This window comes from Chiloscyllium plagiosum, unplaced genomic scaffold, assembly GCF_037043375.1.
Source record: "Chiloscyllium plagiosum isolate Xiang-an unplaced genomic scaffold, Cpla_swu_hap1 HiC_scaffold_8, whole genome shotgun sequence".
Lineage (NCBI taxonomy): Eukaryota > Metazoa > Chordata > Chondrichthyes > Orectolobiformes > Hemiscylliidae > Chiloscyllium > Chiloscyllium plagiosum.
In genome coordinates, this window is record NW_028270146.1 from 10352568 (window position 1) to 10369211 (window position 16644).

Consider the following 16644-nt stretch of genomic DNA (forward strand, 5'->3'; position numbering starts at 1 on the left):
ATTGGGCTGAATAGTCTAATCTCTGCTTCTATGTCTTATGGTCTTAGGGTTTTAATATTAATAAATATTAATATCAATTTCTCCGTAACAAAAACAGACATTGCTGGAAAAGCTCAGCAGGTCTGGCTGCATCTGTGAAGAGAAATCAGAGTTAATGTTTCAGGTCTGGTAGCCCTTCCAAATTCACCATACCCACTTAAATACAAAATGTACAAATAATGTTCCTAGGAAATAACAACAAACACCAGCCTGGAAAGAACTTTACCTTGTTTCCCAGGACAAGGCTGACAGCTTCTGCCTTTATTCCCTAATCTACTAGTGGCCAAACCAGTTGGGACTGTCGACATGGTTTCAAACAAACATGCCTCCTCTTGATGACGGGGTTCAACATCATGTGAGTGTGCCTGCTCTACATGAGCTGAGTCCTGTGTAGTCTGGTAATCGGTCATCGTTGAGGTGCATTCACTGCTACAAGATATTAAAAGAGCCTTTTAATAATCAACAACAAGACCAGGATTTGAGATGTTTACAATAATCTAGAAACACATTTTTTTGAAAAAGGGTCTGTGTAGTCATTGGTAAAGTTGTGAAACTTGTTTCATATGAGGTGGAGGGTTAGAGATAGGAGATAGAAATACAGAGAAGGACAGAATAGGGGAGTCCAAAGCTGGAGGGTATAGATTTAAGGTGAAAGGGGAAAGCTATAACAGGGACTTGAGATGTAACTTTCTCATGCAGAGGGTTGTGCATGTAAGGAATGAGCTGCCAGAGGAAGTGGTGGAGGCTGGTACAATAACAGCATTTAAAAGGCATCTGGATGAGTACATGAATGGGAAGGGTTCAGATAAATATGTCTCAAATGCTGGCAAATGTGACTGGATTAATTTAAGATATCTGACCAGCATGGATAAGTTGAACTGAAAGGTCTGTTTCCACGCAATGCAACTCTGTGACTCTATGACTCTACATACTGATAGAGTCGGATCAAGTAAATCGATTGGTTTATGTGCAGCAAATACAATTATATGAGAGCTCTAATTGTGCAATGGTAGTGTTATAAAGTTGAAGTCATGTACTGTACCTTTAAGAGAGAGAGAATGCTGTTCTGAACAGAGAGATTAATGTTTATGACTAGATGGCAGTCCCAGACTGAACTGAAAAATTGAAAATATGTAACATTTGGCTGTGAAATGGATACCTGAGTTTTGGTTGCTGTTTTGACAACAATTCAAATTTAACCAATCAGTTTAAATTATGCCCCAATCGAGTTTGAATTCATTGGTTTGCCAACATTGAACCAATGAGGTGATCCGATGTTGGGGGGTATAAGAATGTGGAAATTTTGAAAATTGGTGAGAGATACTGCCATAGAGAGAAATTGCTGGAGAGCTAATTGCCCATCTAACATCTTGCTCTTAAAGAAATTAGAAAACATTCTCTTTCAAAGGTACCTTTTCATGTGAAACATATTCACAGTAAAAAGAAAGACGACAACCCAGGGAGATCATCAGCCAGAAGAGTGAAGACATAGGAGAAAACAGAGGCTGTGTGGTTTTGAAATTAAGTTAATGTAAATTTAATAAGTGTCTTATTGGAACAGTATCTTTTTTATAGAGTTGGAGTCAAATAGTGAGCAATTAAGAGAAAGCAGGGCTTAGATTTGTGCATAGTTTTTGTTTAATGTTCACTTTCAGACTTAGGAGTTCTCTGTCACTCATACTTTAACGGGTGAGGTGAGCTTGTCTGGGTGTTTGGTTTAATTAATAGAGGGCTTCACCTCCGTGTCATAACAGTAGTGACCCTATCCCTGAAGCAGGAGACCTGGGTTCAAGTACCACCTGCTCCAGAGGTGTGTAATAACATCTCAGCAACAGGTTGATTAAAATAAAACTGTGCAACTACACAGACTAGTTGTGTGGAAAGGCATGTCTCTGTACTTTAAATTCTGTGTAAAGTTCACTTGCCTGTATGAAAAATCATAATACAGAAGAACCTCAGTTATCTATACGAGTTTGGCGGACACTATTTTGTTCGGATAATTGATTATTTGTATAATCAATTTGACTCTAAACAAGCAAAGCCATACTGATCTAATTTTGTTCTGTACCAGAGAGTTTGATTAAATCTATACTTTTGATGAGCCTGCTACTTAACAAGCTAATCTTTGCATTCTGCAAATTGCAGGTTAAACTGAGTAGGGCTAAACTCTCACAATCACACAAATATATAAACTCCTAGCATTAAGCAAGGTCCTGAACAGCTTCTCCAAGCGCAAGGGCATTTATCAGTTTCTGCTGAACTCAGAGTCGTGATAGAAAGACAGAAGCATCGCCTTATGCATGTGTTTACTTTCTCTGCCATTTGTTTCAAGAACTGCACGGTAGAGTGATGAGAATAAAGCACTTACTTTTGCAAAGGGCTGTGTAACCAACCCTTATGTAAAAACAAAATCCAGTCATTGACTGTTGAGGTGCTTGTGTTTCTTTGTTTTTGCCAGCATTTTCACATGTTTCTCAGCACAGGTAATCCAAATTCACTTACCTCTTTGATGTAACGTTTTTACGGGACCTGGAGATCTTGTTTGGATAATCTGAAATTCAGATAGTTGCTATTCGGATAATTGAGGTCCCTCTATATGTGGAAGAGTGAGGGTCAGCTAGTAGGATCTCAACCTTTGAATTGTGAAGGCTGCTGGTTAAAACTGGATTCTAGGATTTGAGATCACGAGCACCCAGATATGATTTATATTTTTGGACTAGTAAGCCAGAGAATGTGAAGTTAAATTTAAACCTTGAGAATTTCAATTCAGTTTTGACTCAATTAAAATGTTCAAAATGGTATTAAAACAGATGAAGAAGAGACTATGGAATGGAGAAAGGAAAAAAAAAAGTGATGCTGATGTAGTAAAGGTGAAATGGAGTTAGCCTTCCAGGCTAGCTTTCTATAATTATGAAAATCACACTATTAGTTCAAACCTGAACCTTCCCACTTACCTTAAGCTACTTGCTCTTAGAAGAACTGGAGGCACAGCAAAAACTTTATAGAAAGTTTCTACATGCATAAAAACACAAAAGCATGGAAATCAGTCTTGTTTTATCATTTTTGGTATCCTTATGTTAATTCAATGCAGTTAATATTGGCATTAAAGCAGAAATGATATTGACGTGTTGGAATAACCACATTTTAAGTTTGATGAGAAAGGAACTCTATCTGTTTGATCCTGCAAGCTGATTGCTCAGGAGAAGCCCTTTCTTCAGACTCCACCAGACCAATTTAGACTGTTTCCCTCATATACATGGTAAAAACAATGACTGCAGATGCTGGAAACCAGATTCTGGATTAGTGGTGCTGGAAGAGCACAGCAATTCAGGCAGCATCCGAGGACAGGCAAAATCCACGTTTCGGGCAAAAGCCCTTCATCAGGAATAAAGCTTTATTCCTGATGAAGGGCTTTTGCCCGAAACGTCGATTTTGCCTGTCCTCGGATGCTGCCTGAATTGCTGTGCTCTTCCAGCACCACTAATCCAGAATCCCTCATATACATGTTCATCCAGGTACAGTTATGAAAAAAGGTGCCTCACTGAAAGCTTTGCACATTACTGTGTTCCTGGCCTTAAAATATAACACTGCAATACAACAATATGTAACAGACATGCTTATATAACCTTGACAAGCAGGAGGCTGGAAGAACACAGCAAGCCAGGCAGCATCGGGGGTGGAAGAGCCAATGTTGACCTCTCCACCTCCTGATGCTGCCTGGCTTGTTGTGTTCTTCCAGCCTCCTGCTTGTTTACTTGGATGCCAGCATCTGTGGGTTTTTTTGTCTCATGCTTATATAATCAGCTTTGTCTCAGTGCAGCACATTTCAACTTTGAGTCAGAAAGTTGTGGGTTAAGGTTTTACTTGCGAAACTTGAACACAAAGAACTGCCCCCTAACACTGTTATTTTAGTCAAGTCTAATAGAGGGTTTCTCTCCAAAAGCCCTCATGAATTTTATCACGCTATTGTCCCAAACCTAACTCATTAACTATCTACGATATCAAGACGATATCCACTTCTCCATGGACAGGCTGTGCATGTGGTCACTGCACATGGAGATGGGCATGGAGATATAATCTTGTCACATGGTGGCAGCAGGGTGGAAGGTGTCCAGCTTCCTGACCCATCTGTTTCTATCACCAGGCCAGCCACATCCTGTTCTTTACATTTTTGTTCCTAACATCAGGTTAATCTTTCCTTCTATTGGAGGCTTTGAGTAAGGAAGGAGGCTCTGCGAGGCTGTTGTGGTGGATCTGGCCATTCTTCATGGCTGCATCCTGGTCGGTCTTCATCTGGATTGCTTCGGTGCCAGCTTGAAGACAGTGTGGGTCTGGGCCCCGGATTCCAATGAACGGCCAGGGTCTCCTGTTAGCGGCTTCGGCATCACCCTGTGACCTCATGTAGCGTTTCTTCAGCATTGTGGGGACAGCTCGGGATTCCACTAGCGGAATCAGGTCCTCAAACTCGGCTGTGAAATGGACTAAATCCTCTCTGTTCAAAATTTCTTATTTTTTTATGTACTATCATGGGGACTGTTATTCTAAACTTTTTATTTCTTTCTAATTTTTTTAGTGATTTTGTACTTTGCAATGCTGGGCTTCTTATTTCATTATTTGCCTAATTTTTCAAAAGGATTTATTCTCAATAATCTGTACCTGGGTATCGTGTAGCTAAGATGACACCATAAGTGGCAAATTGTAACCTTTTCACTGTACTCATATGAGTACATGTGACAATAAAGCCAATCTATTCAATTATTTTCCAGAGGTGTAAGTGGTGAGCTGGGAGTTACCAGTTAATCACTCTGATTTTCAATGCGGAAATTATCAACATTTAGTTTCTGGGGTGGCATGGTAGCTCAGTGGTTAGTACTGCTACCTTACAGTCCCAGGTTCAATTCCAGCCTTGGGTAACTGTGTGGAATCTAATCTCAGTTGGACAGGAAATGGGAAACTGCATATTAATGAGGTGAAATTAAGTAATAATGAGGGTGATAATACAGTATAATAGGCCTCTCAGTACCCAGAATCTCACCACATCATTGGAAAATGAAATGTTTTGCTCTGGTCCTGAAAAGCTCCTCACTGCTGCTCCCACACAGTCACAGAATCCATGTTTTGGAAGAAAGGAGTTTGATCCGTATTGTCAATGCTGTTTGTGTAGCTGTGGGGTCCAGCAGAACGCAGACAAACTGGAGCCAGGGATTTATTTACAAGTGAAACTGATTTGCTTGTAGACTAGGGACTAGGACCCAATTACCAATGACAAAGGTCCTCTGCCTGGCCAACAGCAAGATAACTGATTTTCAGTTAGCTGTACAGCTTAGGCTGTGCATAAGACAGAGAAGCCAGTTCAGTTCAGAGGAGAAAACAGCAGATCTTCAGCCGCCAAAAACTCTCTCAGTTAGCTACTTTAAACCATCAGAAAGCAATCTTTTTTTTAGCAGATGCTGCAAGTTGTGACTCTGAATCAAATATGTCGGACACCTTTCATAATTGAAACAGCCGCCTGTGCCTCTCAAAAACCAATGGAATCATTCTTAAAAAGCAAGGTCAAAGGAAATCTTTAAATCAGCAAGAAGGAATCCAACAGATCTTATAAATGAAGACTATTAAACATTTTTCTAGTTTTCTGTTTATCTTTGTGTGTGCATAAGGGGAAGTTCATAAGTGGTACAGAGGTTTAATTTGTAAAGTTTACTAAATGTAATTGTTTACCTGTAGCTCAAATCTGATGACCTGTCATGAATGGTGATTTCTTGTTAAGTATAAAAGCTTGTCCATGCTTTCTATCAACCTCAGTTTAAAAATCAGTTACAGAGGAACCTCAATTATCCAAATACCAATTATCCAAAAATTGGATTATCTGAAGGAGATTTCGAGGTCCCGATAGAAACATTACATCAAAGACGTGTTTCCAACAGTGATCACATCTTTTGTTTGCAGTGATTAAACAGGCACCTTCTCCAAATGACTGCTCTCCCGCCCTCTCTCTCTCCTCGCATTTTCCCTGGAGTTCTACAGAGGGGTGTACCCTAAACCCCACCCCTTCCCCAGATAATCTGACCAACATTGTTCTGTACAAGGCAAAGGTGGAACCCATCAAAAAGGTGCAGTAAAAAAAGGGGCGATGCTGAATGGGTGTGGGGGTGGGGTGGTGTTGGGGGGGCAGGCGGCGGTGCTGGACGGGTTTTGGGCGGGTGGCGATGGAGGTGGTGTTGGGGGGCAGGGCGGTACTGGACAGGTTTGGGGGTGGGTGGGAGTGGTGTTGGGGGGGCAGGGGGCAGTGCTGGATGGGTTTGGTAGCGGGTGGGAGTAGGGGTGGTGTTGGAGGCAGGGGGCAGTGCTGGATGGGTTTGGTAGCGGGTGGGGGTGGTGTTGGGGGCAGGGGGCGGTGCTGGATGCGGTTGGGGACGGGTGTGGGTGGGGGTGGTGTTGGAGGGCAGGGGGCGGTGCTGGATGGGTTTGGGGGCAGGTGGCGGTAGGGGTGGTGTTGAGGGCAGGGGGCAGTGCTGGATGGGTTTGGGGGCGGGTGGGGGTGGGGGTGGTGTTGGGGGGCAGGAGGCGGTGCTGGATGGGTTTGGGGATGGTGGGGCTGGTGTTGGGGGGCAGGGGGCGGTGCTGGATGGGTTTGGGGATGGGTGGGGCTGGTGTTGCGGTGCAGTGGGCGGTGCCAGATGAGTTTGGGGGCGGCTGGTGGTGGTGTTGGGGTGCAGGGGGTGGTGCCAGACGGGTTTGGGGACGGGTGGGGGTAATGTTGGGGGGCAGGGGGTGATGCTGGATGGGTTTGTGGGCGGGTGGGGGTGGTGTTGGGGGCAGGGGGCGGTGCTGGATGGGTTTGGGGGCGGGTGGGGGTGGTGTTGGGGGCAGGAGGCGGTGCTGGATGGGTTTGTGGGCGGGTGGGGGTGGTGTTGGGGGCAGGGGGCGGTGCTGGATGGGTTTGGGGGCGGGTGGGGGTGGTGTTGGGGGCAGGAGGCGGTGCTGGATGGGTTTGTGGGCGGGTGGGGGTGGTGTTGGGGGCAGGGGGCGGTGCTGGATGGGTTTGGGGGCGGGTGGGGGTGGTGTTGGGGGCAGGAGGCGGTGCTGGATGGGTTTGAGGGCGGGTGGGGGTGGTGTTGGGTGTGCAGGGGGTGGTGGTGGATGGGTTTGAGGGCGGGTGGGGGTGGGGGTGCTGTTGGGGGCAGGGGGTGATGCTGGATGGGTTTGAGGGCGGGTGGGAGTGGTGTTGGGGGGCAGGGGTTGGTGTCGGACGATTGAGGGACGGGCGGAGGTCTGGGACGGGATCGAGGGCGGGGAGTCGGTTTGGGGGCGGGGTCTCGCGCACTGCAGTCCCCTGAACGGGGAACAGACGTTAAAAACTCTGAGCCCCAGAGTAAAGGCACTTAATCATTTAATCGGATAATCGATTATCCGAACGAAATAGTGCCAGCCCATCTCGTTCGGATAATTGATGTTCCCCTGTATTTGGGGATTTTCCATATTTAAAAAAAAAATCTTTAACTTGGTGTGATGATCCAGGAAGCCCATTACTCCAAGTGAGGTGTGACACCAACAACACTCAATCTCACATATACAGCCAGCACCTCAGCTGCGTTGGACCCTGGATTACTGCCTATACCTTACATTGTAGGACAGGACAAAATCCAGGTATTGTGGTGAATCACCTCCCAACTACAAGTGTGATATAGCCAGGCCAGGGGGAAAAGACAGTACGCCAGAGCTGGAGTAACTGAGGTACTGCCCCGGATAAGTGATGTTTTGCTCAACATCTCTCATGATGACAGCATTCATAGAGTCATAGAGTCACACAGCATGGAAACAAATCCTGAAGTCCATGCTGACCATAATCGCAAACTAGTCCCACCTGTCTACACATGGTCAATATCCCTCCAAACATTTCTTATGCATGAACTTAACCAAATATCTTTTAAACATTGTAACTGTCCCCCCCTCCCCACCCACCCCACCCCCGTTCACTATTCCCTCCGGAAGTTCACTCCACACATGAACCACTCTCTGTGTAAAATATTATCCCCATGTCTTTTTTTAAATCTTTGTCCTCTCACAATAAAAATGTGCCTCCTCATCTTGAAATCTCCCATCTTAGGGAAAAGACACCCGCCTTATCTATACCTCTCATGATTTTATAAACCTCTATAAGGTTACCCTCCCCCCCCCAAACTTCTGTGCCCCAGTGAAAAAGGTCCCACCCTATCCAGCCTCTTCTTATAACACAAGCTCTCCATTCCCAGCAACATTCTGGTAAAGCTCTTCTGAACCCTCTCCAGCTTAATACTATCCTTCCTATAACTGGGTGACCAGAACTGGACACAGTATTCCAGAAGAGGCCTCACCAATGTCCTGTACAACCTCAACATGACCTTCCTAACTCCTATACTCAGAAGTCTAAGCAATGAAAAATAATCTTCAGCATACTACCTTTCAGCCTTTCAGCTGAAGCGGGAGCTGTTAGAGGTAAGATAGATGAGTTAGGAGCATGGATTGACGTGTGGAATTGCATGTTGTTGCCATCTCAGAAGCATGATTGATGGAGGGACAAGATTGGCAACTTAATATTCTGGGCTATAGAATCTTCAGGTAGGCTGCAGGAGGGTGTGAAGGAGGAGGTGGTGTTGCACGATGAATTAAGGAATGAGTTACTGCAGTAAGGAGGGATGGTATCTCAGAAGGGTTGTCAAATGAGGATTTGGGGTGAGGCTTAGGAATAAAAAGGGTGGAGTCACACTGTTTGTGTGGGGGCTTTAACACATTCTGAACAGTGAACAGGCAATTGAGGAACATATATGTGGATGATTAACTGAGTTGTAGAAAAATAACAACAATATAGCAATTATAGTGGATTTCATCTTGCTCATTTTCTTGAAACGTATACAGATGGTCCTATAAGGATGATGCAGTGTTGGATCACTGTATAGAGCAGATAGGTATTCAAAGTGGCAGTGGAGAGCATTTTAGTGATAGTGATCACAAGGTAATAAATTTCTAAGTTGGTTATGGAAAAGCAAAAAGATAGCCTAATAAAAGGGGTTTGGATTTGGGGAAGGCAGATTTTATTAAGAGACAGAATCTGTCGAAAGTAGACGAGGAAATGCTATTTGAGGGTAAGTCTAGAGCAGAACAAATGAAAGGCATTCCAAGGGGATTTGGGGAGGGTACAGGCCCAGTATGTTTCCTTTAGGGTGAAATGTAGGAGCATTAAGCCCAGAGAACCCTGGATGTTTAGGAATATTCAGAATTGGATAAATGGGAAAAGAGAGATGTACAACGAGGTACAGAGGGAGGAAATCATCCAAGGTTGAGAGGGTAATTCAGGAAAATCTTCTCAGTCAGAGGGTGGAGGGGGGTGGGTCTGTAATACACTGCTTGCAAGGGTAGTCAAGGTAGAAAACTTCACAACCTTCAAAAGTACTTAGATGAAAACTCAAAATGTCATAACATTCAAGGCCATGGGCCAAGTGCTGGAAAGTGGGACAAGTGTAGATTTGTTCAGTACAGACTTGATGAGCCAAAAGACGTCTTCAGTATTATATAATTCCACAATTCTGTGATTCTATGACTTCAAGGTGCAAAGGTGCTTGACGGTGTCCTACACTTTACAGTCTCTCCCACTTGAATTCATCAGCATTGCACCTGCTACTACTGGGGTCAGGGATTATTACTTAATCTTGCCTCATTAGTACACATCAACAAGACAAGGACACTGCACAAGGAAGCTGATTTGAAATTGTATAGCGTATTGCTGAAAACCTTTCCGTCTCGCACTCAGCAGGACATTTATCATGAAATAGCAATGTATAACAATATATTGTATGAGACGAAAGTACTGAATGGTTGACAGGTGGAAAACTCTAATAGGTAGAGGTGTTACTACAACAAATGTTGATGATGACTGGCAGTTAACTACCAATCTTTGTTTAAATTTAAACACAAGGCAGTTTGACTCCGACTCATCCAGGCATTGGTCTGAGAAATGAACCAGAAAATATTTGTCACCTATTTTGTTACAAAGGAATACACATAGTACATGCACGTGTTCTTTCTGTAAACAAAGATTATGGCTATGTATATTAACAGATGTACCTTCCTGTAGACAAGAGTCCCATGCTGAAACTCTGCCTGATAATACTAAATTGAGTGCATAATTCTTTACATACTCAGCAATATCCAGAAAACGTTGTCCAACTGCAGAATCATATTTAATTCTGTTGTGAATTTTGAAAGCTGTATTATAATCCAGCAGTGCCAATTGGTATGGGGTAGTGGCCAGCTGATGTGAGTAGTCAGGTCAAATCAGATCCCCAACAGGAACCTGACCGGGTGGTTTAAGTTTTAGATTTCTGCCAAAGTGACCTTTTACTAAAACATTTTGGAATACTGTGTGTAATTCTTATAGCAGTATTCCAAAACTATTAGGGGAATATGGACTAAGTGCTGGCAAATTTAACTAGTTTAATTTAGGAGAAACTGAGGATTGCAAATGCTGGACAGTCAGAGTTGATAGAGCGGGGCACTGGAAAAAGCACAGCAGGTCAGGCAGCATCCGAAGAGCGAGAGAGTCAACATTTCAGGCAATAGCCCTTTTGCAGGACTGGAGAAGGGTTAGCCCAAAACATCGACTCCCCTGCTCCTTGGATGCTGCCTGACCTGCTGTGCTTTCCCAGTGCCATGCTTTATCAACCAGATTAATTTAGGATACCCAGTTGACATTGACAAGTTGGCCAATAATAAACTACAAATTTACTAAAGAAATGAAGATAGACAAGAAAACAAACTGGTATTCAAAGGTCCTTTGTGTTAATGGTGCCTTGCCACTACCAGACTAAACTGAAAATGAAATGTAAAGTCACACAATGCCAGACTCATCTGTTCGAAGGTCACTCCCACCCTGGGCCCAGTTCCTGACCATAGGCCCAGGGTAGTCGAACCAGTTCACCCCAGCCTCAGGATGGTTCTGTTTGTAAATGATCCCTCCTGAGACTGCTCCTCTTGTGAGAAACAAACTGCCTAGTGGAAACTTTAAATTGGGATTCAAATCCTTATTAATATATCCTGAAGGGCCAACCAGGTGATCTGTTGCAATATGTTAGCAGCAAACCACATCAATGTACCAGTGGCCTGATCAGAAATGCAGAGATAACATGGCCTGGGTTGCACTAGTTTAATGGCTGCAACATGGGTTAATGTCTCCAACTACAGACTAATGCTCCCTCTTGTTTGTTGTTTGCAGCTGGCTGGCAGATTTTGAAACATAAGGTTGATAATTATTTCTGCGATGTGAAATGCTTTTAAATGTGCCTGAGTAAATCAGTTTTTTTCAATTCAAATATTTCACACACACACACTCTCTCTCTCACACACACAGACACACACACAGACACACATCTCACACAGACACACACATACAGACACAGACACATACACACGTGCAGACACACACACACATACCTAATTTATATATGTATATATAAAAGAACATAAGAAAAAGAGCAGGAGTGGGCCATCTGGTCTATTGATTCAATAAGATCATGACTGATCTTTTCATGGACTCAGCTCCATTTACCCACTCGTTCACCGCAACCCTTAATTCTTTGGCTGTTTGAAAATCTATCTATCTTTTCCTTAAAAACATTCAATGAGGTAGCCTCAATTGCTTCACAGGCAGGGAATTCCACAGATTCCCAACTCTCTGGGTGAAGAAGTTCCTCCTCAACCCAGTCTTAAACCTGCTCCCCCTGATTTTGGGCTATGCTCCCTCGTTCTAGTTTCACCGGCCAGTGGAAATAACTTCCCTGCTTCTATCTTATCTATTCCCTTCATAATTTTATATGTTTCCATAAGATGCCCCCTCATTCTTCTCAATTCCACTGAGTATAATCCCAGGCTATTCAATCTCTCCTGATAAGCCAACCCTCTCAGCTCTGGAATCGAGCTGGTGAACCTTCTCTGCACCTTCTCCAGTGCCAGTACATCCTTTCTCAAGTAAGGACACCAAAACTGTACACAGTACTCTGAGTATCTGTGGCCTCACCAGCACCCTGTACAGCTGCAGCATACTCTCCCTATTTTTAAACACCATCTGTCCAGCAAGGAAGGACACTGTTCAATTTGCCTTCATAATTATGTGCTGCATCTGCAAACCAACTTTTTTGTGATTCATGCACAAGGATGCCCAGGTCCCTCTGCACAGCACACTTGGTGATGAAGAGAGTGAAAATGAAGGCATTAACTTATAGCTATATTTAAAACAGTCTTATTAGATTAGATGACACACCAAACCCTCAGATTGTCTCTTACCTCGTCTGGCTGCCCTCAGGTGCCTGTTCTGTAAATGGTCAATGACTGGCAGCTTTGTTTTTTTAATGGGGAAGAAGGGTGCTGGAGTAGCAATCGACTGTGGTTTGGGGGGAGATGTTTTCAGGTTAGAAGTCTGTTTTCTTGGAACCCATTCAAATTCTGAGGAATGAAAGAAAATGTCACACTTTGATTTGAACTCATTCCTCCAAACTGAGAATATGTGTTGATGTGCAGCAATTGTCAGTGAGGGCAACATGGGTGGGAGTAACTCTTGTATTATTTTCTTCATCTGAAAGTGAAATAAGCGACGGCTAAAAATGTGAGCTACTTTTATCACTGAAACTCTGAGTCCAAATCCATGCCAGAAACATGAAGGTGTTTCTCTGTTCATGGTCTATGTAGCGAAGATCGAACACTCCCAATGCTGTGCCTGACACAGCCCACAGAAAGACCAGAGTGAGAACAGTGGCAGGCTGAGGTGGGCGTGTGGTGTGGGAAGGGGTCATGGGTTGAAAGCGTGCTGAGAGGTTTGGGCAGAATTGATCAAGAGGTTTACTCTGCATCTTACTGTGTGAAAGCTGAGCAGGAAATTGGTAGATGCTGAAACTGCTTGTGCAGAGTACAAAATGCTCCACCGCTGAGCAATAATATCTCAAATATCCTAATCATCAGATGGCACTTACGAACAACATTGGGTCTGTTGTCCCCCTGAGACTGCCCTAACATTTACTGTGGATGGATTGTATCTTGACTCTAGAACCAGGGGTGACAGTTTAAGGATACAAGGTAGGCCATTTTGGACTGAGATGGTGAGACATTTCTCCCCCAGAGAGCGTTCTCATCTTTATCATTCTTTCAGGCACAAAGTTCCAGATACTGACCACCATCTGAATGAAACAAATCTTCTTCAAAGCCTCTCTAAACTTCCCTACTTTTACTTTAAATCTATGCCTCCTGGTTAATGTGTCTTCTACTAAGAGAAACGTTTTAGATTAGATTAGATTAGATTACATTACAGTGTAGAAACAGGCCCTTCGGCCCAACAAGTCCACACCGACCCGCCGAAGCGAAACCCACCCATACCCCTACATTTACCCCTTACCTAACACTACGGGCAATTTAGCATGGCCAATTCACCTGACCCTGCACATCTTTGGACTGTGGGAGGAAACCGGAGCACCTGGAGGAAACCCACGCAGACACGGGGAGAACGTGCAAACTCCACACAGTCAGTCGCCTGAGGCGATAGTTTCTCTCTATCTACTCTGTCTATACCCTTCATAATATTGTAAACCGCAATCAGGCACCTCCTCCAACTTCTCCATTTTAAGGAAAACTACCTCAGCCCATCTAGTCTCTCTTCATAGCTAAATCACTCTATCCCAGGGAACGTCCTGGTGAATCTCTTCAGCACTACCTCGACAGCAATCGCATCCTTCCTATAGGGTGGTGACCAGAAATGCACATAATATTCAGGTTGTAGTTTAGTTAATGGTCTGTACAGTTCTGTCAGAACCTCCCTGCTCTTGTATTCAATGCCTTGACTAATAAAGGAAGCAATGCCTATGGTTTCTCAGTAGCTCAAGTTACCTCACACATCAGCATATGACAACAATGAGAAACAAATGTCTTTGATTTCAAAGCTCCTCCCAATAATTCTGATGTAAGTAAATAGTTGCCAATGATAAATGGTGTGGAGATGCCAGTGTTGGACTTGGGTAGACAGGGTCAGAAGTCGCAAGGCACCAGGTTATAGTCCAACAGGTTTATTTGAAATCACAAGCTTTTAGAGCATTGCCCCTTTACCGGGTGAAGTGAAGAAAAGCATAGAATTTATAGGCAGACAGATCAAAAGATCATATAAGTGGTGAGAATGGAGTGTCCATAGGTTGAATAATAAGTCTCTTCAGGTGATCAAAAGTGTCAGATGGTGTGAGTAAACTGTCAGCAGGTGGATTATAAGTGAAGGGATGATCTATAATATATTTCAATGAAGCACAGAGTAAATTACAAATAAAAAATAAGATGGTGCTGGAGACAAACCTAATGACTGGGATAATGTGGTAGGTATAAGAGTCACATACCAAGGGTCTAAATAAAGAAACAAGTAATCCAAAACTGTACAAACTAATTCAGGTAGAGAGATCATCACAAGTTATCAAAGTAATAGTGTTAAAATAGGACAGTAAGGAAGATTTTGCAAATACAGAACAGTGTGGTGGGGTTACATGTAGCATGACATGAACTCAAAATCACGGTTGAGGCCATCTTCGTGGGTACAGACCTTGGCTATCAGTTTCTGCTTGGTGATTCTGTGTTGCTATGTATATCAAAGTCCGCCTTGGAGGACACTTACCCGAAGGTCGGAGGCTGAATGTCTCTGACCGCTGAAGTGTTCCCCGACTGGGAGGGAACACTCCCAGCTGGTGATTGTTGTGCAGTGTCTATTCATCCATTGTCATAGTGTCTGCTTGGTCTCACCAATGTACCATACCATGGGACATCCTTGCCTGCAGGGGGCATGAGGTAAACAACATTGGCCAAGTCACACGAGTATCTGCTGTGTACCTGGTGGGTGGTGTCCCCACGTGTGACAATGAACTGACATGTCCTGCAGAGGTTACCATGGCAGGGTAATGGGGTGTTATGTATCAATGTTGTCCTGAAGGCTGGGTAGTTTGCTGCAAACGATGGTCTGTTTAAGGTTTGGCAATGGTTTGAGGGCGAGAAGTGAAGGCTTAGGGATGATCTTGGTGAAATGTTCATCATCATCGATGACCTGTTGAAAGCTGCTAAGAACATGGCTCAGTTTTTCTGTTTTGGGGAAATACTGGACAATGAAGGGTACTCGATTAATCGTGTCCGTGTGAGGAGGACATTGTGATTTTTTGCTGTGGCACATCGGAACTGGCAATCGACAAATTGAGCATCATATCCCATTCTTAAGAGGGCATCTTTCTCCATCTTGAGGTTCCATTGCGTTTCTTCTGACTTGAATAGATCCTGTATGTACACAGGGTTTGTCTGTAGGGGATGGCTTCTTTAACATGTTTAGGGTGGAAGCTAAAGAAGTGTAGCATTGTAAAGTTATCCGTGGGTTTGTGGTAGAGTGAGGTACTGAGGTGGCCGTCCTTGGCTTGTGTCCAAGAATAAGACGGATACTAAAGAGTAGCCCATGGTAAGTCTGATGGTGGGACGAAACGTTTTGATGTTGTTGTGGAAGCATAGAATCCCTACGGCCATTTGGCCCAACAAGTCCACACCAACCCTCTGAAAAATATCCCACCTAGACCCATTACCCTACCCTATTATCTACATTTCCCCTGACTAATGCACCTAATCTTTACATTCCTGAATTCTAATGGCAATTTAGCATGGCCAATTCACCTGACCTGCGCATCTTTGGACTGTGGGAGGAAACCAGAGCACCTGGAGGAAACCCACGCACAATCACTGTAATTGCTTCAATGATTCCTAGCCACAAGTTCAGAGCAAGAAAATGTTGCCTATGTATCTTGTTGTATAACATTGGTCAGAGGTCCTATGCAGCAAAGAAATCTTGTTTGAACCTGTGTATGAAAATTCTGATGTATTGGGGTGCAAATTTGGTCCCCATAACTATTCAGTGCATCTGGATGAAGAACTGGTTATCAAAGGTGAAGATGTTATGGTTGAGGATGAAGCGGATGAGTTGTAAGATGGTGCCTGGAGATTGGCAGTTGTTAGTGTTGAGTACTGAGGCTGTTACAGCGATGTTGTCATTGTGGGGGATGCCGTTGGAGAGTGCAGAAATGTCCATTGTAACAAGGAATGTTCCAGGTTCGACTGGTCCGTAGGTGCTGAGTTTCTGTAAGAAATCTGTAGCGTCGCGAGAGATGGGGGTCCCCTGTACAATGGGTTTCAAGGTGCCCTCGACATAGCCAGAGAGGCTCTCACACTGGGTCCCATTCCCTGGTATAACTGGGACATCTTGGTGTCTTGACTTTGTGTATCTTCAGCAGGCAGTAGAATTCTCCTCTGCCAAGAAGTATGCAGGATGAGAGTGCATAGTCTACTCTGAAGGTCTGGATCATGGGTTTTTATCAGTCTGTTGAGTTGACAGGTGTGTTCTTTGGCAGGATTGGCAGGTAATTGTCTGTAGTGTTCCTCTTGTCGGTACGCTTGTTTGCAGTAGTCCGTTCTATTCTATATGACGATGGCTCCTCCTTTGATATTATGATTGGTCTTAAGAGCATGGATGACGTTATATTGTGCTTGGGTGATGTCTGTGCTACCTTGTGAGTGCAGCTG

General features: G+C 44.0%; 1 protein-coding gene across 1 annotated transcript in view; it reads right to left on the reverse strand.

The window, feature by feature from the left end:
- Positions 1–16644, reverse strand: part of LOC122553947 (uncharacterized) — a 126448-nt gene that overhangs the window by 19157 nt on the left and 90647 nt on the right. Inside the window, exons 20-22 of the mRNA XM_087989515.1 lie at positions 12355–12513; positions 2994–3051; positions 266–465 (exon numbers count right to left, since the gene is read on the reverse strand). Coding sequence (XP_087845641.1) covers positions 266–465; positions 2994–3051; positions 12355–12513 — 417 coding nt within the window. The remainder of the gene's footprint in view (positions 1–265; positions 466–2993; positions 3052–12354; positions 12514–16644) is intronic.